The sequence below is a fragment of the Myodes glareolus genome, chromosome 10 (genome assembly GCF_982192425.1).
Source record: "Myodes glareolus chromosome 10, mMyoGla1.1, whole genome shotgun sequence".
Lineage (NCBI taxonomy): Eukaryota > Metazoa > Chordata > Mammalia > Rodentia > Cricetidae > Myodes > Myodes glareolus.
In genome coordinates, this window is record NC_142035.1 from 52,748,351 (window position 1) to 52,774,711 (window position 26,361).

A 26,361-nucleotide genomic window follows, 5' to 3' on the forward strand; every position below is an offset into this window, starting at 1 on the left:
AGAGAGAAGATTTTGAAACAGTGTTGTTTCTGATCTAGCTGCAAGAGATCCTTTTTCCCAAACCATGTGTCAGTTCACACTGAGCTGAGGCTAAGGAGAGAGACTTCTAGGCAAATTAACTTGCCTCTAAATGTTCAAACTGCTCTGTGGCCACCCTGCCTGCTGCAGAAGAGAATGGGCTAAAGTACATCAACCCAGGCTGCAAAATCATCCAAGTCAAGATTTTCATCTTTTTTTTTAAGACAGAAAAAAAAAAAAACCAAGGAGTTTTGTGGATAGGGATGTGGGAGGCCTGTGAACAGTTGCGAGAAAGGAAATAATATGATTGATATGATCAAAATATGCCATAAGAAAAAATTAAATAAAAAATAAACAATAAATGCTATAATACATAGGCTTCTGTCCATAGTCAACAGCATTTGTGTTCACAAACCGGAAGCTGCTGTATCAGTAGTCATCAGTCTGCCTCGCCCAGCTACACACATGGGGATGGGGATGGAGGTAGAAAAGTCTTAACTGCAGTGTTTCCCAGTGGTTCTTGATGTGTGTGTGTGTGTGTGTGTGTGTGTGTGTGTGTGTGTGTGTGTGTATACACATATGTCTCTGAAACCACAAAGAAGATCTAAAGTTGGGAGACCAACAAAGGTGTTAAGGAAATATTACTTAGTACAACTTACATTTGAAGCCTTGAGAAAATAGTGAAAAACTAAAAATGTATCTTCTTCACTGTAACATAACAGAGAATAAACAGGAGAATTGCATAAAATCTCACATGTGTCATTGTGATGATGATGGTAGAGAAGGTATAAATGGACCGTCAAAGCAACAACATCACACAGCAAAGGGTTGGGGAAACCCCATAACTGACTGCCCAGGCTGTCACCATCCACCCCAATGCTCGCCTTCAGTGAACCTAGCTGATGAAAAGGCTTTGACTGAGGTGTAAGGCAGAGCGCAGTGGGTGGCCGGGAACAGAGAGACCCAACTGCTGCAAACTAGAAAGAAAAACACCAAATCATGCCTTGCATTTTGATTCATTTCAAAATAAGTAAATATTTGTGTTTTATCCAAATAGGTGTGAATTGTTTGAGGGACCTGGGATGTGGAGGCAGTTCATACCCATCTCTGCCCAGGACAAGCACAGCTCTGGTTTTTTGGTAGGTTGCAATGCATGCAGCTGGACTCCTGTTTTAAAACACAGATATTACGCTGGATAAATACAAGCAGTGTGCAGCATCTCTCTCCACTGCAAAGAGCCAGCTTCTTCTCTTTGGGAACTGGCAAGAATATCAGGAAAATGCACCTTCCAGCACAATTTCTACAAGTTTTTATAGTTAGATTACAGACAAAACTTTTAGATTGCTTTGGAGTCAAGAGCTGCAGTCTTCCCATGCTGCTGCAGTAAGAAGGAAGGAGAAAACAGGTCTAGAGATGTGTTTCAGAATGTGGGGCACCAAAGGCCACTGAGAAGCAGGGCTTTTGTTTGAGCAAATAGAGTATACAGTATCCCAGTGTTCCTGCAGTTCCTTCCCAGGGGAAATTAAGCAGCATCCACCCTCCTCCTAAGGTCCCAACACCGAGCAGGTATGGTAGGCAATCAGTGAGTTTACTGGGCTTCTCTGTATAGCACAGGTAAGGGATTACTTACCGGGATGTATGTGTTCTAGTGTTCCCCAAAAGGCTACACCTAGAAAAGCTTTCTCAGCAAGGATGGGAGCTTCCCCTTTGCCACATGGAAAGCTGCCCTCCTCTACACTTCCGGCCTTTATAATCTAGCTCTTCCCCGAGGGCAACTACAATTTAGGGCAGGGTTGGATGCGGCTGGATATTCAGGTGAGGGTTTGTGACCTTCCCATACCCTCCATGCAGGGGTATAAACAGAGAAACCCAACTAAAATGACCTTGCAAACTGTCACAGAACGCTAACTCACAACACCCTGGAACGGAAGACATTTGCCCAAGGAGGTGTGAGGCCCCCATGACAGGTAGAGTAGAACTCTCTCTCCTCCAGAGCAGGGCATGCAGGTCAGCCCATGGCTCAGTGAGAAACCACACATGACTTTGACTCGGTGAAGAGGGGCTCGGGAGGCTGAGCAGCCCAGCTGTGGGATCAGGGCTGAGAAAAGACTCCTGAGGAGAGTCAGGCTAAGGTGTGTCTGCCGCCATTCTCATTCCCGAACCTGCCATTTGTCTCCTTCAATAGCCCGGGCAATAGCAGCAATAAGAGGCTGAGGAATCCGCTCTAATTTCAACAAGTGAGCAAAAAGAAACAAACAGCATTAGTATGTTTTTTCTTAAGTAAAGTTGCGGAACTTGAACAAATGAGCTGTCCCACATGTAACTGACTTGGCTTCAAAACTGTTCTGTGTTCCTCAGGAAATTCTACTTTAAAATTTAAATTTACGGTTCATTCATTTAATATAGACATTTTATAATTGGGCAAAGATTGCCTTCTTCCTTCATTATTTCATTTAATTAAAATTCTAACATTAATTTAATTTTTAAAAAAAAACAACCTAACTACATAAGTGTAATTTCCTTCTGGTATTTTCTCTTTTCTGTTTTGACAGGGCCTCACCCTGCCGCTCCTGGCTGAACAAGAGCTCGTATGTCACTACCGCAGTTTCCATGTCTCAGCCTCACAAGCTCTCCCGCTCGGCTCCTGGTCCTTCCTTTGTGCTCTAAACTGATTTTTCTCTTGATGAATAGGAAAGAAGAAGAAAAGGAAGAACAAACATTGTTTGTCTCTGCCTTTTCCCTCTGTTCCACTGGGGTCATGGACGCGTTTCTGGTGTCCTACTGACTGATGACCAAGCACCACCTTGGAAATGCAGTCTGCCTCAGGTGACATAAACCTCCACTGGGTGGGGGTCTGTGGGATTCCCTCACTCAACTTTTCATGAAAATAATTTCCAAAAACTTTTCCCAAACATAGAAAACTGTTTAAAGTGCTACAAGGTAGTCAAGGGTGCTGGTGGCAAATGTCACTGGCAATACTCCTCGAACCCATTTCTGTTTCCCTCTTCCGTCATCTTGTCTCCCAAGGACCAGCGGCAGGCTGCCAGGTCTCCCGGTGTTACCTTTGCTCTGAGATGGGGAGCCTTGACCTGCGCCAGGCATGCTCAGGGCCCTTCAGCACTTGCAGCATCTCTGTGTCTGGGGACGACAGCGGGGTGCCCGGGGTGTGAGGGCTTTGGTGACCACTGTTCTGCCGGCCTCCCGAGCTCCCAGCCTTCCGGGATCCATGTTCACGTTCTTCTGCTCCCTGCCTCCTCCGGGTTTGGTTTGGTTTTGGTTTTTCCATCCTTTACCTTCCCTACTCCCAGAATCTCTGGCAGTCTTTAGCACCCCTTCCCTGCATTATCACTTTCCAAACACCCATATAGACAGTACCTTGGCTTCTGTGTGAGGTCAGGATGACTTTGGGTAAGGAAGGTGGCACTAGCAGTGGAACCTGTTCCCATGTGACTATCGTCCCAGGGTCCTGACATGAGAGTGTGGCACTGACAACTAGGCCATTTGCAGGGCATTACACACAGTTACATAACAGCAAAGAAAATAATCATTACATAAGGGGCCTAGGACCCAACTACTTGGGCCAACATTTTCATTATTCTAGAAGATAACGTCCCAATCTGGGAAACAGAAGGATATGATTATGGAATAAACCAAAATTCATCTGAGCCCAGACCTGGAGATATATAACCATAATCTCAGCATCTGGAAGGCTAAGAAAACAGTCACAAATTCAAGACCAGCCCTGACACCATCTCAAAAAGAAACAATACAAAGAAAAGGAACTTGGTATATAGCAATAGGCTTTATAAACAAAAACAACCCTTGGGGTGGGGGCAGTGTGTGGCAGCATACTTGCCTAGCACCTAGAAGGTCCTGAACCCAAACCTGAGCACCAGCATGTAAAAGAGGGCAAGGTTCCTTAATCTGGATAGCTAAACATTTTAGCTAAATATTTTACTCAGAAAACTAATGCACCAGATGTAGAGTCTAGTCAGAAACATCTCAGCATCTGTAAGCACTCTCCAATGGGTGAAGGGATGCCCAGCTGTTAAGACACTTTGCGGTTCTCCAGAGGACCCAGGTTCAGGTCCCAGCATCTGTGCTCATAACTGCCTGTAACTCCAGCTCCAGGAGACTTGACACCCTCTTCTGTGGGCAAATAAAGTTTATCGCATACAGACTCTCTCTCTCGCTCCTTCTCTCCCTCTCTTTCTCTAAATATTTTTAAAGAGTTTTCTAAAACAAATTTTATAATTAAATAAGTTATATTTCCAAACTGATGTAAGACATACTCTTAAAATCTCTCCCTAGAACCACATAGGATTCCTGCAGAGATGGTCACTGGACAGCACATAACCATTCAAGGTCAGCACTGTGAATGAGAAGCAGAGCTCAGCCTCAGCCTCCCACTGTCCAACCTGCCTCCTGACACATGCCCCACCCTGTCCCACCAGGCTGTGCTCCATGTTAAAATGCTAGAGGCTGCGACAACAGGCTTTTCACTGGAGAGTTTCAGACAAAGGAAAGAAAGCATGAACATGGCCCAGGGCTGAGTGTAATCCATCTCGGCACAATCCACAGGGAGAGCAGCAGGCATGAGAGCCAGACTCTCCCACCAGCTTTCTGTGGGAAACTGCTCAACTTTCTAGACCCATTGCTTCTCCTGTCTGTCTTGCGCTAATGCCCATGGCACTGTGAGGTAATTCTGATTTAGAGTTGTAAAAAATAGTCACCCCCTCCCCCAAAAGAAAACTAATTTTAGAAAAAAAAAAAGCATTTTCAAATTCAAAGAAACCAGAAGTCCTCTTGATTCCTCCCACACACCAATGGTCTAGAACATTCCTTCACAAATACCTGGCACTGAATCACTTATCACATGTTGCTCCTTTCTCTTCTGGAAGGCAGAATCCTTCCCACAGCTAACGGGGTCTGTGTAGTGTGAATCCTTCCCACAGCTAACGGGGTCTGTGTAGTGTGAATCCTTCCCACAGCTAACGGGGTTCATGTAGTGTGACTCCTTCCCACAGCTAACAGGGTCCATGCAGTGTGCTCCTTCCCACAGCTAACAGGGTCCATGCAGTATGACTCCTTCACACGGCTAACAGGTCCATGCAGTGTGCTCCTTCCCACAGCTAACGAGGTCCATGCAGTGTGGCTCCTTCTCACAGCTAATGGGGTCCATGCAGTGTGACTCCTTCCCACAGCTAACAGGGTCCATGCAATGTGACTCCTTCTCACAGCTAACGGGATCCATGTAGTGTGAATCCTCCCTACAGCTAACTGGATCCATGCAGTGTGAATTCTTCCCGCAGCTAACAGGGCCCATGCAATGTGGCATGTCCATGACCTCTTTGACTTCACTTGTTGCTCCCTCCTTCCTTCCCTGCTGTGTCTGATACACAACAGTCTGTCTTCCTGTTGATCTCTTACAGAGCCTTCTCCAATCACTGCATATAAAGACTACCCCAGCAGTCACTACCCCTTCTAGTTTCTGTCCACGACATTTATCACTAGCAACAAAGGTATTTTCCAATTATCATTGATCCCTCTGCCCACAGAAACATAAGCCAGTGCTGGTGACCATCCTAGAAGCATAAAGCACACTGGAGAATTCCAGGAGGCTGGTAGATCTCCTCCATATTGTCTGGGAGGATTCAACCTTCCCACCGGCTTCCAAGTCAAAGATACTTCTTCCTCATTTCTTCATAAATAATTCCACTTTCTCTTATATCCACAACTGAACATCATTTGTCTCTTCCACTTACTGGGCTCTGAATACTATTTTTTTTTAAGAGCATTTAAAGTAAAATGAGTTCTGGAAGGGACTTTGGCAATTCGTGAGCAAAGGCTGACGACGACAGGAAGTGCCTCAGCCATGCTGTGTGCAGGCTTCTGGATGGGGCAGGTTCCGCATGCCATCTGTGATCCACTGGAGCTGTTTGGCTCGGACTCTCTGGCTGGGTGTGGCATGAGCCGCACAAGCCACAGGCGCCAAGTGACTAATTACATTTCCATTGCTAGTTGCGTGCAGGGCTGTGTCATCTTGTCAGAGGGAGCTAACGCAAGTCACCTGATTCCCCTCCAATTTCCCTTTCAGTTGGCCAAGGTCAGTGTGGGACCTCCCTGGAAAGGGCACTCTAGTATCCCCATTCTTGCACAACGACAGTGGCGAGGTCTGGAGGTTCTGTGAAAGAGACTCTCTCTTCACACTTGGGTCACAGCCAAGTTTATAAACTGGCCTTTCTTTGGTCTTTGTTTCCACTAACTGCCCAAAATAAATATGGCAGCCCAGGAGATGGGGCTTTCCAAGTGATTCTTCCAGCCCACCTCCCTCAGTGGAACTCTCAAGACTTTTTTTCTGACTCTCTCTTCTGGACAGAACTAACTCCATTAGGTTCCTAGGAGTTTGTGAAATACATAAAATGCCCATGTCAGAGAAAGCTGCCTTGCTGTGAGGTCTAGTCACCTAGCAATGGAACTGGCTCCAGACCGACTTCTGAGCCCCATAAAGCAGGTCTCAGACCACCCTGCAGATGTTCAGAAGAACATGGGGGCTCTACACCATGGTGAATGGAGTCCGTCATATAGGAAGGATTTGCCTGAACTGTGAGAATATGGCTTTTTGTTAGTTGAAACTCCATTCCCCGATGTCATGGCTTGGCCCTCACACAGCCCTCTCCGCTCACCGGCAGATATCCACCAGCTGATCCAGCTCGGGGCAGCTGCACTCGTACATGTCCCGGCAGCTTCTGTGGCTCTGGTTCATTAGCTCGCCCAGCAGCTGGACAGCATTGGCAGGCGCTTCTTCACACACCTGCTTAAACTGCAGCACACGCGCGGCCTCGCTGTACACGTGCTTTGCCCGCTGGTAGAGCTTGAAGGTGAGCTCTGGGGATGGAAGGACATGGGAAAGATGTAAGAAAGGGTTGTGGGACTACACAGTACCAAGAAAGGTGTGTGTGTGTGTGTGTGTGTGTGTGTGTGTGTGTGTGTGTGTGTGTGAAATGTAGCCCAGGCTAGCTAACTCCAGATTCTCCTGCCTCAGCCTTCCCAGTAAGTCCAGTGCTGGAATTACAGGTTTGAGCCAGCATGCCTACCTACCCAACTACCTAATACACACTTGTAAGGGCTTCAGTGACCATCTGCACTGGCAGTGCCTGTTTCTAGAGAAACAGACAAGCACAACTACTTATATATGTATGTCATTTTATTTACATTTAATATACAGCCATATGTTATAGTATTTATCATAGCTAAACATAAACAATCAAAATGGCTAATAACAGAACTTTTTGAAAAAATAAATACTATACCCACTTAAAAATATTATGACTATTAAAACTCAAATTCTTGGACAATTCGCTAGACAGGAAATTATTGAGCATTGAAGGAAAAGACAACACAATAGCCTATGTATAGTGGTACTAACGGCATCACACACACACACATATATATGCACATGGTAGCCTGCAGAAACTACTGCATGTCAACAGTGCTGGATGGATCTCTGGGATCCATCATGGGTGAATTTATTATCCTCTTGAAACAGCTCTGATTCTGCAAAGCCCTCAATGACTGCTAACTGCAGCGACACACCCTATCCAACTGCAATGGCTGCATCATGTTTGGCTCATCCCCAGATAACAACTGAGGCCATGAACATGTTGCACAGTGGTGAGGATAGTGTGGTGGGTCTCAGCCAAGACAGGGAAACTTATGGATGCCCTCTGGCCACAAGAAAAGTGACAGAGATGGAAGTGAGAAGGTGACAGACAGTCCATCAGCTGTGACAACCAGCTGTGCCTAATTTGCTCCCTCTGCTGGGCTCTGTTTTCTGGGCTCTGAAATGAGACTGGGATTTACTTCTCCGGATCCTCTGGCTTTGCCCTCTGAGAGTGCATGAGAAACTTCCTTTCTGCACGGCCTCCCAGTGTCCCTATAGGCTACTGCCACTGTGGTGAGGATGCTCCTTATGACTGCTGCTTCCTTCTGTGCCCTTAGTTCCTCACTCTGCCCCCCACAGGTTGACCAGTAGGGATCACACTGGAGGGTTCCTTGCTATCTTACCAAAGGATGGGAGAAAATCAGCAAGAAATGGGAGGGAAGAGAGTGAGCACAAAAGCTGTATTCCTCGGCCCTGCTGGGATACGTCTTTGTCTTGGTCACTCCGTCCTGAGTCAACAGACAAGCTAAGCTCCCCAACGCCCTGCTCCTGTCAGTTTCTACTCAGACCACAGCCATTTTCCCAGTGTTTACCATAGCCCATGCTTGATCCCAACAGGACCTCTTCCTTCAGCCAAACTACTCCATCTGCAGTTGCTCTAACAGTCCTTGCTTTTGGATATACTCATTCGTCACACACAGAAATGGCTTCTTGCCCTCTCTCTCTATGTCAAAACTTTACCTCATTCTGAAGGCTCGAATTACATTTTACATCATCCTTGAGGCCATGAGGGGCTCAGCTGGAAATAATTTCTTGACTGAGTTTGTACCACGCTTGCAGTTCATGCTCATTTGGGGTTTATGCACTTTCCGTCGTGGGTATCCTCGGAGCTCTGCAAAGGCTTTGCCGGGTCCTGAGACAGACATTTAGTCTCTTAGCTCCATGCACCCAAAATCAGTGCTCACTCCCTATCACCTCAACAATGCCATGGTAGGGCCCAGAGGGTGTTTAAGGTTAATAATGATAAAATTGGGTCTTTACTTTTAACTCCAGTTTAAAATCAAAATACTTCCATCTGGACTTGCTATTTTGTTTAAGAGGAGAGGCAAGAGAAGGAGCCACTACTGACCGCCTTAACTGAGTGGTGAGACAGAGGAAAGAGGCAGCCAGCAGGGTTCCCTTTATTATTAAATCTGTAACTCCTAGCACCAAGTGCGGTTGAAAAATAAGAAAATTAAAGAGAAGCCACTGGCTAAATGCAGATGGGGAGACACAAACATGCTTTGTTCATTGGTAGCCAGGTCGTGTGGGTCACCCACACTGTGCTGTGTCCACAGTCACTTCCACCGAAACAGGAGAGTTTATTCTAGGATATGGGTGTCAAACATCCCAAGGGGAGGAGGTTCACCAATGCAAAATACTAGCAGGTACCCTCCTCAAAACCGCACCAATTGAAGTAATAGGACAGGGGATGTTGGCAGTCATTCTGAAAGGAAAAAGAAGGGCAGTTGATTGGCATGTGTCATGGCTTGAAAGAGACATGTTTCCACAGAGGCTCATGTAATGGAAGTCTCCAGCTGTGACGCTATTTGGAGAAATTCTAAAATTTTAGTGGAACTCTGATGAAGGAAGTCCATCACTGGGGGCAGGCCTTGGGAATTTATTACCTTGCCCACTTCCTGCTGCTGCTCTGCTTCCTGCGCAGGTAAAAGGTAATCAGTCATTATGGACTCTCTAGAACCATAAGCCAAAATAAACTCTTCTGGAAGCTGCTTTTGGCCACGGTGTTTTAACCCGGCAACAGACAAGGAACCGGCACAGGTGTTCGTGTCCTGAAGAGGGGTCCCACTGCTTCCTTCGTACACACGTACTACAATACAAGCTGTGGGCTGTATGTCATGAAAGGAAAGAAAATGGCTTCGGAAACTGTACTTTAACAGCATTGCTTTATAAAACTTGAGGTTAGAAGCCAAAGGTCTAATCCTAGCAGGTTGTACTTATTTATTTAGGAGTCACAAACACAATGGGAGGTTTCTCTCCCACCTGTCAGATCCTGGATAATCACTCTGAGGCTTAATATTAATTACAAACTGTTTGGCCTATTAGCTCAGGCTTATTATTAACTAGCGATTATAATTTAAATTAACCCATCTCTGTTATTTTGCCACAAGGCTCATGGCTTGTTACGTCACACCTTGCATCCCCCTGACTCTACCTACTTTTTCCCTGTGTCTCTGCTTGGATTTCCTGCCTGGCTCTGTTCTGCCTGGCTATTGGCCAAATCAGCTTTTTATTAACTAGTGATAATAAAACATTCACAGAGGGGCATCCCACACCCCCCCACACACACATATAATAACAATTATTGGAAAAAGAGACCATGAACTTGAAAGAGAGCAAAGAGGGGTATGTGGAAAGGTTTGAGGGGAGGGAATAGAAGTGGGGAAAATATGAAACATTTTTTTAAAAAAATGAAAAAATACAGACAAAAATAAAACATAAAATTTGAGGTTGAGGCCAGGCAGTGGTGGCACATGCCTTCAATCCTAGCACTTGGCAGGCAGAGACAAGTGGATGAGGCCAGATTGGGCTACAGAGCAAGTTCCAGAAAAGGCCCTAAAGCTACACAGAGAAATCCTGTCTCGAAAACAAACAAACTTTAAAGTATTAACTTTGGGTTCTATATGCTTCAGTCAGTTTTACTTTTGAAAAAATGTCACCTCCTATAGTCATAGAATCACTCTCGTGTCTTATGAAGCCACACCCTCTGAGAACACACAGTAATGTTGAATGGGTGATGGATCCCTGTGTTGTGCTGTGCTGTCCTGTGCTGTGCTGTGAGAACAGCCATTAAGTGTCAGTAGAACAGATAGAACAATGGAGAATATACCAGCTCAGGCTACCAGCTTCCTTATTGACACCCTCCTTTTCTGTGTCAGCTGCTATCCTGGAGAAGCATTTTAGAGAGATTATACATGGCATATATTTTCTCCTTCCCTACTTAAGTATGACCCTCTCTATAAAATATCAACACACCATCGTTATCAACCTAACACAACAACCCTGGATTCCCTAAGGTCCATGGTTCATTTAAACTTTAGTTGGTTTACAAGCGAACCAAAAGTCCACCATCCCAGAAGAAAGCTGACTCTCCCTCCCTAAGCCAGGGTGTGCCCTCTGGCAGGTCGCCCTTACATCTGTGTGCACAGGGGCAGCACTAATTGTACTTGGTAGGTAATATAACAGGGGAACACAAAGTCGGAAGGATAACTTTACTGGGGGATCTGGAAGGAGCTGGAGAGGGAGAGATAGGAGAGAGGTGGGCAAGATCAAAATTCTTTTTTTTTTAATTTTTCTCAAAATTTATTTCCTAGTATTTGTTGATCTCCTATTCCATATTGGATTTTAATTATCATCATTACTATTCCTTACTATAATTTTATGTATGTTTTTACTGTATGAAGTCTGATATTATTTAAACTTTTTACACACATGCATTTTATTTGTGTTCATAAGAACACTAATTCTATGTATCTTTTTTTGTTGGCTCTTTTTTTATTATTTACTTATTTATTTATTTATAAAATTTCCACTTTCTCCCCTCCTCCCAATCCCCTCCCATTCCCCCCACTCCCTCTCCTCCTCCCTCTCCAGTCCCAAGAGCAGTCAGGGTTTCCTGCCCTGTGGGAAGTTCAAGGTCCTCCCCCTTTCCTCCAGGTCTAGGAAGGTGAGCATCCAAACAGACTAGGATCCCAAAAAGCCAGTACATGCAGACAAAACAAGACCCAGTGCCATTGTCAATGGCTTCTCAGTCAGCCCCCATGTCAGCCACATTCAGAGAATCCGGTTTGATCACATGCTCGTTCAGTCCCAGTCCAGCTGGCCTTGGTGAGCTCTCATTAGATCAGTCCCCATGTATCAGTGGGTGAACACACTCCTCGCGGTCCTGACATCCTTTTTCATATTCTCCCTCCTTCTGCTCCTCATTTGGACCTTGGGGGCTCAGTCCAGTGTTCCAATGTGGGTCTCCGTCTCTATCTCCATCCATCGTCGGATCCTGCCTTCCTTGCTCACGTTCTCCCTCCAAGATCAAAATTCTTATATGAACTTCTCCAAGAATAAAAACATATTTTTAAAACTTCACACAGCATATTTGGTCGCTCTAAGTCTTTTGCAGGGACTTGGGACATCCTAGAGTCTAAGCATCGTATCTATGCACATCTCAGGGCCACATCCTTAAAGAAAACTCCACAGAGTCTACTCGGAAGAGTCTATTTTCATTTTTCTGTCCAACACCACACTCCTTTAGCACTAGATATTTTCCTTGAATGAGTGCTCTTCACTTAAAGCATCCAGAGAGGATCCACCATCTGGATCCCTCATGTTCCCATCTCCAATCCCTCCCTCTTACCCCCTCCCAGTTTACCTGGGAGATCTTAACTATTTCCCCTTCCTGGAGCTCTCCATGTGTGTGTGTGTGTGTGTCCCTCTTAGGGTCCTCCTTTTTACCTAGTTTCTCTGGGGTTGTAGACTAAAGCCTGGTTATCCTTTGCTTTGCATCTAATATTCACTTATGAGTGAGTAAATACCGTGTTTGTCTTTCTGGGTCTGGGTTACCTCACTCAGGATTATTTTTTTAGTTCCATACATTTTCCTACAAATTTCATGATGTTATTGTCTTTTATTGCTGAGTAATACTCCATTGTGTAAATGTACCATATATTCTTTATCCATTCTTTGGTTGAGGGGCATCTAGGCTATTTCCAGTTTATAACTATTACAAATAATGCTGCTATGAACATAGTTGAGCAAGTGTTCTTGTAGTATGATTGAGCATCTTTTGGGTATATACTCAATAGTGATATTGTTGGGTCTTGAGGTAGGTTGATTCCCAGTTTTCTGATAAACTGCCATACTGATTTCCAGAGTGGTTGTACAAGTTTGCACTCCCACCAGCAGTGGAGGAGTGTTCCCCTTTCTTTGCATCCTCTCCAACATAATCTGTCATCACTATTTTTGATCTTAGCCAATCTGACAGGTGTAAGATGGTATCTCAGTGTCATTTTGATGTGCATTTCTCTGATGGCTAAGGATGTTGAGCAATTCCTTAAGCGTATTTCAGCCATTTGAGATTCTTTTATTGAGAATTCTCTGTTTAGATCTGTAACCCATTTTTTAATTGGATTATTTGGTAAACTATGTCTAGTTTCTTGAGTTCTTGAGTTATTTTAGAGATCAGCCCTCTGTCAGATGTGGAATTGGTGAAGAACTTTTCCCATTCTGTAGACAGCCATAAGTAATTTTTGTATCAAAGGTATGTGTCTATTTTCTGCCTCTAAAAAGTGTATGGTTAGGGGTACAGGAGAGCTTGCTCAGTGGTTAGAAGTACCTGCTGCTCTTCCAGAAGAACTGTTTGGATTCCAGCACCCACGCTGGGCAGCTCATCAGTGCCACAACTCTAGTTGCAGGGAATCCAATGCCACCTTCTGGCTTCCTCAGGCACTGTATTTACACCACACACACACACACACACACACACCATGGCTGAGTGTGTAGACTGGGAAAGGAGGCCAGCACAGGGAGACACTTAAAGGAGGGACTTAGCCACAGAGTGTCCCTGCTGTGAGGACAGAACAACCTGGGTCACCCTGAGACAATGCACACACAGCACTACAACTGGGAGAAGGCTCTCCAGGAAGCCATCCTTGGTGTGGGAGGTCCTTCTGTCTATGTGTTGCTTTTATTGGCTAATGACTAAAGAAACTGCTTTGGGCCTATAGCACAGAGCTAGGCAGGGAAAACTAAGCTGAATGCTGTGAGAAAGGAAGCGGAGTCAGGGAGAAGCCATGTAGCCCCTGGAGCCAGACAGAACTTTAGCCAGTAAGCCACAGCCACGTGGCAATACACAGATGAACAGAAATGGGTTAAATTAACATGTAAGAGATAGCCAAAAAGAAGCTAGAGCTAATGGGCCAAGCAGTGATTTAATTAATATAGTTTCTGTGTGATTATTTCGGTTCTGGGAGGCCGGGACAAACAAGCAGCATCCTACTACACATACTCACATCTGCAGTGCTAACACCCTCTGCAGAACCTGGTCCACAGACTAAAAATTCAACCCGGGGGCTGCAACCAGTCATGGTGATAACTTTTTGACCTACACAGTATATATGAATTGAGAAATTTTACACAAGAATCAGTGTTTCCGCCTTCTTTTGGAAAAATTAAGGTATCTGTTTATTCTGGGCCTGCTTCCCACACACTCTCCACTGACTGGAGAAGAGAAGACATCGCTCCACCACTCACCAGTGAGGCAGTCTGCATGCATGTCAGATGGCCATGGAATTAAGTGTGCACGTCCTATTGCGCCTAAAATAAGGGAACATCAGGAGTTTGGTACCTGTCTTCCCATCCTTCACAGGGGCTTGTGTGTGATTCCTGTTCCATAAAATTCTCTGCATCTGAAACTCATGGTGGAGGTGGGGGAGCAGACAAGCCTCCTTCATCCTTGAGGGGTTCATCATGACAGAACAGGCACAATAACTCTTACAACTAAGTGTCACCACCCCTAGGTACATTGTTAGCTTTGTATTGATTTATGCTCTGTCCTCTTCCCACTTTGGTGAGCTGTGATTCCCACACACACACAAACACAATGTAGCCCTTCAAATATGCGGAGACAGTGCCCATGTCTTATGTCCTGAACAATGTTAAAGACTCACTATGTAGGCTCTGAAACTAAAGAACCAACAACAAAGGGATAAGGTTCTTTACTCTCAAGGAGCGAGTCTATTGGAGAAAACACTCAGGAAATGGGAGCAATGATGGCAACAGTAGTTAAGGCACTCTCCACAGCTGGCAGAAGGCACAGAGTCATGAGGCCATCCTGGTCTAGCTGAACCTGAAAGCAGTGTCTAGGATCACGAGTGGGATCAGAGACAGGGCTCTCTGAGTCAGGGTAAGGATACCAAGAGAGAAAAAGAGAACCGTCAGTAAAGGAGATGTTTGTAACAGGCAGTCAATGAGGCAGCTGGATGCTGGTCCCTTGGTGAATTATAGGACTACACAGGTGTGCCTTAGAATTAGCCCCAAAAGAACGGGAAGATAGGCATCAAACCTAAATAAAGATGGGGTCCTCCCATCTTCATTGTCTTCAAAGGGGCTAACGCTGCTGCAAAGTGCCTGGAAGGTGTGAAGGGATCGTGGGCTCACAAAATCTTTAGGATTATCTACATAGCCTACTCTCCGTTAGAGTATGAAAAAAAAAAAACAGAAAGTAGTAGTCAAGAAGTAGGGCAGAGACGAGAAATACTGTCAAGGCCATTACACAGGAAGCTGCCTGGATGTGACGCTGACCTGCGCTAGACAGTCAAAAGCCTTCCGCCCAGCAGGAAGAGAAATCTAGTACCTTTGCTTACACCACGTTTCAACTAAACCTAGAGAGTGAAATCTTTCACCCTGGCCAGCCCCTCCCTCTCATCCACAGAGACAGCACAGATCCCTCAGATGTGGGCCAGGTCTGCCTCCGACAGCAGGGAATGCCAGGGCAGCTTCGCTCTCATGACTCAACTTCAGGTCTCCTTCGCATGCCTGTGACATGCCCATGTGTGTGCCAGCTTTTCTTTCCTTACACGACAGTGCTGGGGGCTGAACCCAGGGCCTCATCCACATTAGGTAAGTGTTCTACAATGTGTTTCTCTACTCCTGACTGGCATTTCCAGGATTGACTGTAGTCCTGGGCATGTTTGCTGCCATGCAAGGGAAAGCTGGTCCTTCTCAGGGTGGTGAGTTTTCCATGTCTTCTGTTAGAAAACTGCATAAAGGACAAGGAACACGAGATAATGCTGACTGTTGTTTTCCAGTGGAGAAGCTAAAAGGCAATGAATACTGTGGAAATCGTGCTTAGTCTAGATGAAGACTTAATCTCGGGATAATTAAAACAAAATAAATTAACACGCTGGTCTAAGAGAAGCAGTAATCTTTATCTTTTTTGGGGGGAAAGGATTTATGTGGTTTACACTTCCACATCCCAGTTAATCATTGAAGAAAATCAGGACAGGAACTCAGGCAGGGCAGGAACCTAGAGGCAGGAACTGATGTGGAAGCCATGGAGGGGCGCTGCTTACTGGCTTGCTCCCAATGGCTTGCTCAGCTTGTTTTGTTTTGTTTTTTTTGATTTTTATTGAACTCTATATTTTTCTTTGCTCCCCTTCCTGCCTCGCCCCTCCCACCTTCAACCCTCCCCCTAAGGTCCCAGTAATCTTTATCTTATGAGTGTACAATTAATCTTTCTGAGGCTCTCAGGCCGTGGGTGAGAGGCCATGAAGCTGCATGCCACTGGTTGAGTTCTCTGCAACATAGAAAGTTCTAACGGGATAACCAGTCGCTTGTTAGCAAGAAATTCAGAAGCAGATGTTACAAACGGCTTCAGGGTCCTCTCCAGGCCCTGTGTTTCTCATGCAGTAAAATTGTAATTCCCTATTCTGAGGCATCAACTCTGTACCATTGAAGCATATAATGGAAAAACACTATATAATCCCCATTGAAGTTGGACTGTGGTTTCAGATTTATTTTCCTAGAAATAATATACGCATTTTTCATAAATGTGAAATTTACGAAATGGTCAAAGCCACACAAAATAGACTGCTGTTTTCAGTCACATTAGTACTCCATTCCCATGCTGCAAAGACTAAATTAAATTAGCATTTTACATTTAAAGAGAAAAAGATATTTAACTACCTGCTTTTAAAAAGTAAAACCAGCAATGAAGAACATGCACTTCAAGAAAATCCCCACTAATCTGTGGAAAACTGCATGCCATGTGGCATCTGCGAGTAGCTTACAATCCACAGCATAGAGCTTTGTCTGTGCAGAGTAACAACCCCGCCAGTACAGGGCTGCAGCAGACATCACTGTCAGCCTCAGAGTAAGCTTCCTCCTCTGCCTTCAAGTTTTGCTTCAGTCACCCTTGACCTGTGTGTGACACCGGAGCAATGCAGATGTTCCTGCCACACGACAAGACAGACCCCTCTTTCCCTCCTCTCCATTCTGCAGCTTTTGGATTCTCCCAGTCACAGGTCTGGACACTGTGTCACCTCCCACCTGCTCTCCTCTCCCCTCTCAGGAGCCTCCTCCCCTTCTTGATGATTTCATGCTATGAAATTCTAGTATATTTTCCACTGTCCACCAAATGAGGCCCCTCAGTGCACTGTCTTTTGTCTCCTCTTACAAAGGGTTGTGACCTACTTCCCAGCGATCTGAAGTGTTCTGTCCACTGTCCAGAGTCTGAGAGGAGTTCCAGCATCTGTCTCCCACACACTCATTCTGCACTCATTGCCCCTTATTCAGGATCAGCCCAAACACCAGCTTGCATGGAGCTCACCAAAAGAAAGTGAGGGTCAGAGGGTCTCTAGCCTCTCTGCACCTCCTTGGTGCCATGCAGTCCTTCCAGTCTGAGGTCACCATGCTGATTCAGGAGGGAAGGGGCTGAGACTTTGTCCTTCAGAACCTACTGGGACTTCTCAAGTTCAGCAAGGTCTCAACAAATGCCATCGTGTTCTTGCTCATTTGTAACTGTTCCTTCGATGGGCCACATTTAATGCTTTTGTCATTTTCTTGGAAAAAAAGTGCCTCCCTGCTAACTTCCCAGAATTTTGCTACAATTTAGTTCTTGGAAAAGTGAAAGACACCAATTCAAAAGGAGCAGAGGGAATCATGGAGACGCGGACAGCATGGAGCTACAAGGACTGAAGAACAATGTCACATTTGCCTATAGCCAGCCTGTCCTGTTTTGTTAAAAATAAAAGCAAGATTACCATGGTACTTTTGTTCAGCTAATTAATAGAAAGGAATTCCAGGAGGGAAATGTAAGAGAATACAGATAAGAGAGAGGCAGGGGAAAAGCAGTGCTTATCTGAGGAGTGAGTAGCATACTCCCATCAGGGTTGTTGCTGTTGTCTGTCCACAAATTCCTGATCCAAATGAGCATTGCTGCGGCAGCACTGACTGAGGTGCACAGCTCAGCACAAAGCGTATCAGCCCCTCGGCTGGTAACTTGTTGAATGGAGAAATAGAAATCACTTCTAAGTGTCTAGGCAGTTATCCCCAATCTAGATTTAAAGACTCAGGGGTGGGTACAACGGCAGCTGCAGCAGCATGGATGCAGGCGCTGGGTGCTGGGCACCTAGAATGAGTGCCGTCCACATGCTCCACTAGGCCCTGTCTGAACTTCCTCCCAGTGCTCCTCCATGGCTTCCTCCCAGCAAATCTGTGTAGAGTTTGTGCTCAAAGACATACCCCTATACTCTACCTGAACTTTCCAAATTACAGGAGACATTTGAAAGATAAAAATGATTCACTTTTAGCAACAGCTGGTGAGATCCCCTATGGTCTAGGCACTTATAATGTACCTGGTAAAATTCTGAAAGGCTGGGCAAGGACAGCACACTCGGCACACCCAGGACCAAGGGGGAGGTGAGTATGCACAACGTGGCTGGTTGGTCTTATGTGCTTTCCACAGAAAAGTTCTGTGGACACTGACACAGCCCCTCCCTTTATCAGATTCTTTCTGATTTCCTGTGTCCCCCTTCATCTTCCTCCTCACTCTCTCCCTTCCCTTATAAAACACATAGTTCGGTATTTGTTGTTAATCATATTATACTCTTTCTTCTTGCCACGTGTTATAATCTCTATGCACGTAGTCTCTGTTCTTTGCTTATTTCAGGACTTGTGATTGACAGAACAGAAATAAACACTTGTCGTCTCCTACTTCAATCTACCCTGAAGATAAAAACAACAACCTTCCTTAAAGGCATTTCTTTTAAAACTGCACAAACTTTTACTGTGAATGGGGAGCAATGGCCTACATCTAAATATGGTTAGAACTGCCAGTGTCCATACAGACACAGCGAATGGTCGTTTTTCTATTGACATTCAGGAATAACCTATTAAAATGTCACCAGATCCATTCATAATACTCATACGGATGCAAATGGCACGGGGCTGAGAAACTGTGCCCAGTTGCTAGGTAAGAGGTTTTACTAGAAAATTTTCTTATGTTTAAGCTAAGTACCTTGAAAAATAGATAAAGCCATAGGAAGTGAACACCTACATTCAAAAATGCTTTCCTGGACCATGCGCAGACTACCGGGATGATAGGCTACTGAAAAGATGCCACGTGTACTCCCCACGGCTAGAAGGAAGGCACAGGTTGCAGGGACTAAAAAGCCATTCACTAAGCCAAGTGTAGAGAACTTTGTGTGATAAAAAGCAATTGCCATGTCCCAGGGCCATTTCCATTCTGAACCCCACACTGAAAGAAAACGGGATTTGGTCAGAGACTGGGATGGGGTGCACGCAGCCTCTGCTGGTTTCCCCATCTGTGAAGTGAGGATTATCATTTGCCTCAAGGTGAAAATCCCAGCAGATGGCAGGTGTGATGAATATGAACCATAAAGGAAGTAGCCAGGTGTCTTGTGGCATTAGGGTGTTTAGCTATTGTTGTTGCTCATCAACACTAGAGTCTTCCTAAAGAGCTTCATGCCAGGTCTCCGTACATGATAGAAAGTTATTATTACTCCTTAGGATCAGAAAGCAAACAAGACAGCAACAGATCAACACTTTGCAAGTACAGGATCACAAGCAAAGCTGGTCATGCAGACAATGAAATAAATGGGTGTCCAGTTCAGCACAGTACAGCCACTCAGCCAGAACATGGCAACACAGAACATAGTCTGGACACTCCCAAAGCAAGTGCTCCCAGGTAATTCTCCCTTTGGCAAACTGACCTCCAAGCTAACCAGCCCATTCTTACCTCAGGGCCCACCTTCTCCACAAATTTCTCTCTCCTGATGTGTATTATTGCCTCTGTTCTGTACTTGGCACTGTGCACATTGCTCCCAGCTTCTTGCATCTCATCCCTTTTCATCACACCCCTAACTAAGTAAGTGTGGTCTCTGAGCTTCCAGGACCCCAGCCCGTGAAAGCATACACCTAAACAATCACTAGTGTATTCGATGCCTAGCAAGTAATTCTTAACTCGCCCTAATAGTGTCCTAGGGTTAGTCTGCAGCCATTTCAAACACCTAAAGGATCTGAGGGTTTCCTTCAGACTTCCTGTCTAATTTTAACAGCTCTGCACCTTCCTCAATCTAATTACTAGGAATCTAGAGAAAGAAAACAACAAGTGTGCGAGGCCTTTGGGGGTCGGACTGGGGTAGCAGAAGCTCTAAGCCAGTTTGCTGGAGAAATTAGTTTAAGTCAAAACTAGGCTTGTCAAAGTATGAGCGCCTCTGAGAAAGGGCAGGGCACCCTCAAGAGTCCTCTGTGAGGAGCAGCTGCCACCCTTGACTCCAATAATATAACCTGAGTACAGTGACCTCAACAAGAGCCCCATCTTCCAAATGGTTAAGAAAAAGGCTTGTTTACACTCTTGGATCAAATCAAACAAGAACTCAGAAGGATACATCAAATAAATTTTTTTTAAAAAAAAAATTCAGGTATTCAAAATTCACCTGGAAAACTAGGCAGAGCAAAATGACTAGATTTAGAAATTTAATCAAATAATACTAATCTGGATGAATCCAGAATTAATGTGCTAACTTGTGCTCCTATTTTTAAAAATATTATTCAGGGCTAGAGAGCGGGACGTCCGTCTTCGGGTCGCAGCAGCGTTTGTGGTGTTGATCACCTGGGAGCGAATTAAAAATGGGTGATGTTGAGAAAGGCAAGAAGATTTTTGTTCAGAAGTGTGCCCAGTGCCACACTGTGGAACAGGGAGGCAAGCATAAGACTGGACCAAACCTCCACGGTCTGTTTGGGAGGAAGACAGGTCAGGCGGCTGGATTCTCGTACACAGATGCCAACAAGAACAAAGGCATCACCTGGGGAGAGGACACCCTGATGGAGTATTTGGAGAATCCCAAAAAGTACATCCCTGGAACAAAAATGATCTTCGCTGGAATTAAGAAGAAGGGAGAGAGGGCGGACCTAATAGCTTATCTTAAAAAGGCTACTAAGGAGTAACTCCACTGCCTTATTTATTACAAAAAAAATGTCTCATGACTTTTAATGTGTACCATAATTTAATTCATACCCCAAAATTCAGATCATGAATGACTAACAATGTTTTGTTGGACAGTCCTGATTTAAGTAAAACTGACTTGTAGAAAAGTGGATATGATTTTTTTAAAAAGTAACAATTCCAGTTGCATAAACACTGTCACTGCTCTCCCTTTCTCAAGATACGATTGGACTTAATTATTAAAGTTCTACTTTCCACAAAAAAAATATTATTCAGTAAATAAAGGAGAAATCCCTTGAGAATACTAGAAGTACACAACGAATTAATTCATCCAACAGAGACTTAAGGTATAAACAAAAACATTAGTAAATTATTAGTAAGAATTATAGAAAAGAGGACATAAAGACAGTGCAGCAGTTAGTTTGGATAAAGGTAAAATGAAATATGCTTCATTTTTATTAAAAAAATGTTTTTCTTTAAGGGAAAACTTTATTTAAATAATATTACTTATTTAATTTTTCCTTTGTATTTTCCAAGGAGTTCTGGGAAATTAACTTATTCCAAACAATGGTAAAAGAAGGTGAAGAGGAATGACAGGTAGACCTAGAAAGAGAAAACAATGCAGAGAAATAGTTGAGGTCAGGGGAGATGCTTAAAGGGAGAACACAGAGTTTATTGAGTTTCCAGAAAGGTTAAAATTTCTTTTCAGAAAAAGAGGAATACCCATAAGAAAAATATGTTGTTTCAGAGTGTGAGCCTGAAACAAGACCTAGCCTCTGAGAAGTAAGGCACGGGCTAGCCCACGTAACACCGACCTCATGGCTGTGCTCAGCTTCACAAGGCAGGTGGGACAGAAGGGACAAAGGTTACCAGGAAACGAAGCATATTGAGGCAGCTGGGTAGTGGGGGGCTCGCAAGGCCTCTGAACCTTCAAAGAAACTCGCCATGGAGAGTGGAAAGACTGAGCCAAGAGCATTATTGACAGAATTTTCTCAGCGCCTACGACACCCTCACCTGCTCACCAGCAATGACCAAATCACACTAGTTCATTTAGACGCACACCTGTTCTACATTTTTGTTCAGGCACTAGAAAAAAAATGATGGAAAGAAATGAATTGTCACCTTGTCTCCCCACACTACTTCTCATATGGCATCCTTAACTTCCCAAGCTGCCCGTGCCGTAGCTTTGCCTTGAATGGGCATCACGCCATCAGATCTGCTGCCCTTCACCGCACACTGTGGCCCCGGCACACACTCTCCAATACTCAACCTCTGGAGCCCCCTTGTCTTTATTCAGCCTCTGTCTGCAATGGCCTAGCACCCTCTTAAGCTGGGGAATCCACAGGCTTTTCTACAGACCAGCTCAAATTCAAGTCTTCTTTTGCAGAGCCAAAGCCACTCATCTCCCCCAGGCTCCCGGGACTCTTGATAAACACCCAGATTCTAGCCAATACTTGTTAGATTGTCGTGCGGTACTTACCCCTATGAGAGTCTCGGGAAGGTAAAGATTTCACCCTACTTACTCCAGCCTATCTGTCAAGTTAACTAGACAATGTTTTAGGTCAAAAGAGAAAGTCAGAGTCCCTGGACAGCCTCCCTTCCAATGTTCTGCTCAATTTCTTCATTTAATACACTTTAACTTTAGTTAGTGTACACAATACTGAGCTACATTACGTTTCCTACACATGGATCATTGGGCTTTATCCACATCAACCCCTTACCACGCTCTCTTATCCCCCATCCCGCTGGCCCCTCTGCTGCCCTTCAATAGCCTCACCTCTGCTTTAGTGTTGCACATATTTATAAACCTAGATTCCATATACGAAAGAAAATAAACCTAGGAAGCACACACACGCACACCGTCTTTAGGAAGGCTTTGGCGAGCTATATCTGTCGGCAGTCTCTGCTTCCCTGCACAACACTCGGTGGTGATGTTTTGTTTGTGTTTTAACAAATAAAGCTTTCCTGGAGATCCAAGTGCAGAGTTAAGCCACTAGAGGCCAGGAAGTGGTGGCACACACCTTTAATCCCAGCACTTGGGAGACAGAGGCAGACAGATCTTTGTGAGTTCAAGGCCACCCTGGGCTACTGAGATTGATTCAGTCTAAAAGAGAAACAGAGTCAGGCAGTGGTAGCTCAAACCTTTAATCCTAGTATTTGGGAGTCACAGACCTTTATTCCCGGCACTAGGGAGGTGGAGACGGGAAGAAACATGGCTGGACAGAGAGAGAAATATAGCACCGGAGGAGAAGATGCTCAGGGAATCAATCAGTCTGAGGATTCCTAGAGACAAGATCACCCATTCAGTCTGAGGATTTCATAGATGTAAGAAATAGTGGCTGGCTGTTCTGCTTCTCTGATATTTCAGCATTAACCCCTGTATCTAACTCAGGGTTTTTATTATTGAGATCATTTAGAATTCGAGCTACAGCACTCTCCACTCTAGGCATTAGTCCCAAAAGTGCTCTGCTTTCTCTAGCTGGAGCCCTTGTCATGCCTCTGCACGACACCTGCCGTCCTGTCTGCCTGGGACTCATCTGCTCTCTAACCCTTGGTAGCTGCTACATCCTTAGGAAAGCCAATGAGACTTCTGGTCTCCCAGGGGATCTCAGTGACCACACTCATCTCTCCAGCACTGAGTTCTGTTCATGTACGGTGTACAGTTGCTCCTCTAAGGAGGAACTCTCACTGTGCCTCTTTTCATGGCAAAACAGAGAAAACTTGAGTCAACTGCCTTTCTGGAAAAAGAATCAGCAAGCTTTTCGTGCAAAGGGCCAAATAGGAAATATCTCAGGCTTTGTGGGTTACTCAGTCTCTGTCACACTCAGCTCTTGTAGAACTGAAGAACCATAGCAAATAAATCACTGTGGTCTAGCAAAAACTTCTTACAAAAATAGGTAGTAGGCTTGCTTTGGCCAGCAGTTGAGGGTGCTCACCCACTTCTAGGGACTGGGTCTGAGCCTGAACTGAAAAAGATACGAGAACATCAGAAACCAGAACTCAGCCCCTGCTCTCAAAGTATGCCCATGTCTTGTCCCAAAGTTGTCATCAGCTGCGGTCTTAAAACATTACTTTGGAGCCAGGCCTTGTGGCACAGGCCAAAATCAGGAGACTGGGGCCAGAGAATCCCAAATATTATGTAAGACAGCTTGGATTACATGGTGAGTTCAAGGCCTGTCTGGGTAACTTAGTGAGATCCTGTCTCAAAAAAAATTGGATAAGGGCCTGGGGATGTAGTGTATACTACACTTGCTGAGCATGCCTGAAGCCCTGGATCTGAACCCTAGTACCACAAAAATAGATAGGTAGACAGACAGACAGACAGAATGAATCAGAATTCCACCGCAGATGGTCTTCTGCCAGCTGTATAGCTGAACTGAATGGCAGAGTGCAAAGGGGGCTCTGAGGTTGATCTCTGCCCCAAGCGCTTGCCTCCCTAACTTCCCATCACAGGACATTAAATCTCAATTAGATACCCAGGTCCCCAGCTTCGCACAAATAGAAACCCTGTCCTTCTAAGAGGATCAGTCACCCCAAAGCTTCATGACAGGCCCTCTAAAATGTACCCCATCCTCATCTGTTACTGATACCATTAAATAAAAACAGCATCATTTGAAGGCAACCAGTAAAAAATAACAACCAGCCATTTTTGTATTTTGCAGGCTGCAAACTTCAACAGAAGCAGTGAAGCCCTTCTAGAGTTCCAGAGTAATGGTAGGGAAGCTACAAGTAATGCTCTAACTTAATCTTTTCATATTAACAATATAACTGGAAAGCAAATAGAAAAACATAAATACAAAATGAGGAAATTAAAGAGTTGGAAGCCTCCTGAGACACAGAACATCTACTATATACTAGAAATATTTGTTGATAAGTGAGTAGGCAGGAAGCTAGAGACCTAGACAACCAGTTAGCCAAAGCACACATATTCTCCAAGTTCCTTAAAACACAGTTTTAAATCTATAATATCCAGAGTAACGTTTGAACACTTCCATCTGTGTATTGTATATGGGCCATGCTATTCTTCTTCCAGCAGACTCACCATCTTGAGTATTTGGAGTCAGGATTTGAGTACGGAGTTCCTCCAGGCTAATCCCCAGGCACCTGCAGACCTCCTCCCTGCTGTAGGGCTCAGCGTGAAGGGCATCCTCTGTGACCAACAGCATTTCTTCCAGACTAATCCCCAGTTGGGTTTGCACTTCTTCTAGCCGGAGGACTTTATCCCATTGCAACCCTTTGTGTTTAGCAAGGACCTGCAAGTTCAAACCAAGATAGAGATTAAGCTTTACTTCAGAATTCAATATGCTCTATTTTAATTAGTCACATTCGGCTTGATTTTTTTCCCCTTCAAACTATCCGAGTCTCCCATTATTGCTTGGAAATGCATTGTAGACTCAGATGTTTGAAATTAAATATGCCTATATGATAGTCTCTTAAAACACACACATTGCAAATGCATGCAGGTGTGTATGTGCACATGCGTATGCACATGAGTATGCACACACACACACATACACATACTTCCTCTCACTTGTTTTTGCCTGTCCTTTAGGGCAGTGATTCTCAACCTGTGGGTCACAACTCCTTGGAGGCTGCAGATTAGAAATGGTACAGAGCAAATATTTATAATACAATTCATAAAAGTAGCAAAATTTTCAGTTATAAAGTAGCAATGAAATAATTTTATGGTTGGGGTCACCACAACATGAGAAACTGTAGTAAAGGGCTGCAGAAGCATTAGGAAATTTGAAAATCACACCTTAGAGCTATTCTTAAATATTTCACTGTTATCTCTAGCCTATTTATACTTCATTCTTCTATATTAAGTCTGGAGAAAAGTATTCAAATCTTATTTGATCTTAGTCCTGAGTTGTATGATGTTGTCCTGACTCTTATTTAAAAATTTCTTGTTTATCATTGGAGTCTTGAAAATGACTAATGAATTTAAATACCTGAGAATTTAGAGTCAAGTTTCAGCATTAAATAAAAATCTCATTGGTGACCCTATGAAAAGTTCCTTCATTGGCTCCATGGTAGTAGTATATCTGTATGTTCCTCAAGAAAGAGCTAGGCTTTGAATTGCATCTTGAAGTAGCCCCACAATCTGATGGAAGGCCAGAATAAAGCAAATCTTTCTAATCAGGTCCACACCTGGGAGCCCTAATCCAGAATACACTTATCTCATTATTCTTCCTCAACCACCGAGAGCCCTTCATAGTTGAGAAAACAATGAAGGTTCTTCTCTCTCTGAGGTCTGGACAATTCATGTGGATGTGAGGACAGCAGGTAGAAAAAGAAGACAGCCAGAGAGTAGGAAGTTAGTTGTCAATAAAATGTGCTTTGAATTTCTCTTCCATTGTATTGATTTGATTTTCTTTTTTTTCTTTACTTGAAAAAAACTTCATTCATACAATATATTTTCATGTTTCCCCTCCTCAAACTCCTCCCAGATCCTTCCCAGTTCCCTGCTGTAGGTACACAAGTCTTTCCCCATTTTGCTCGAGGCGCTATGCAGGGCCGTTCTTCTACTTCCTGGTTCCTCTGCTCCAAGGCCCAAGGGTATAGCTTAGAGAGAACTCTCCCTCTTCTGTTATGGTAATTCCACCTGCAAGCAAGGTTCTCGGGTCAGCTGCTCTCTGACCCTGAGCACGGCCACCTG

General features: G+C 44.5%; 1 protein-coding gene and 1 pseudogene across 4 annotated transcripts in view; one reads left to right on the plus strand and one right to left on the minus strand.

The window, feature by feature from the left end:
* Galk2 (galactokinase 2) overlaps window positions 1-26,361 on the minus strand; it is a 121,251-nt gene that overhangs the window by 3,898 nt on the left and 90,992 nt on the right. For all 4 annotated transcript variants that reach the window (XM_048460038.2, XM_048460036.3, XM_048460037.3 and 1 more), the window contains exons 8-9: window positions 24,745-24,955; window positions 6,705-6,906 (exon numbers count right to left, since the gene is read on the minus strand). In XM_048460038.2, coding sequence (XP_048315995.1) covers window positions 6,705-6,906; window positions 24,745-24,955 — 413 coding nt within the window. The remainder of the gene's footprint in view (window positions 1-6,704; window positions 6,907-24,744; window positions 24,956-26,361) is intronic.
* Window positions 20,321-20,851, plus strand: LOC148120648 (cytochrome c, somatic pseudogene; annotated as a pseudogene).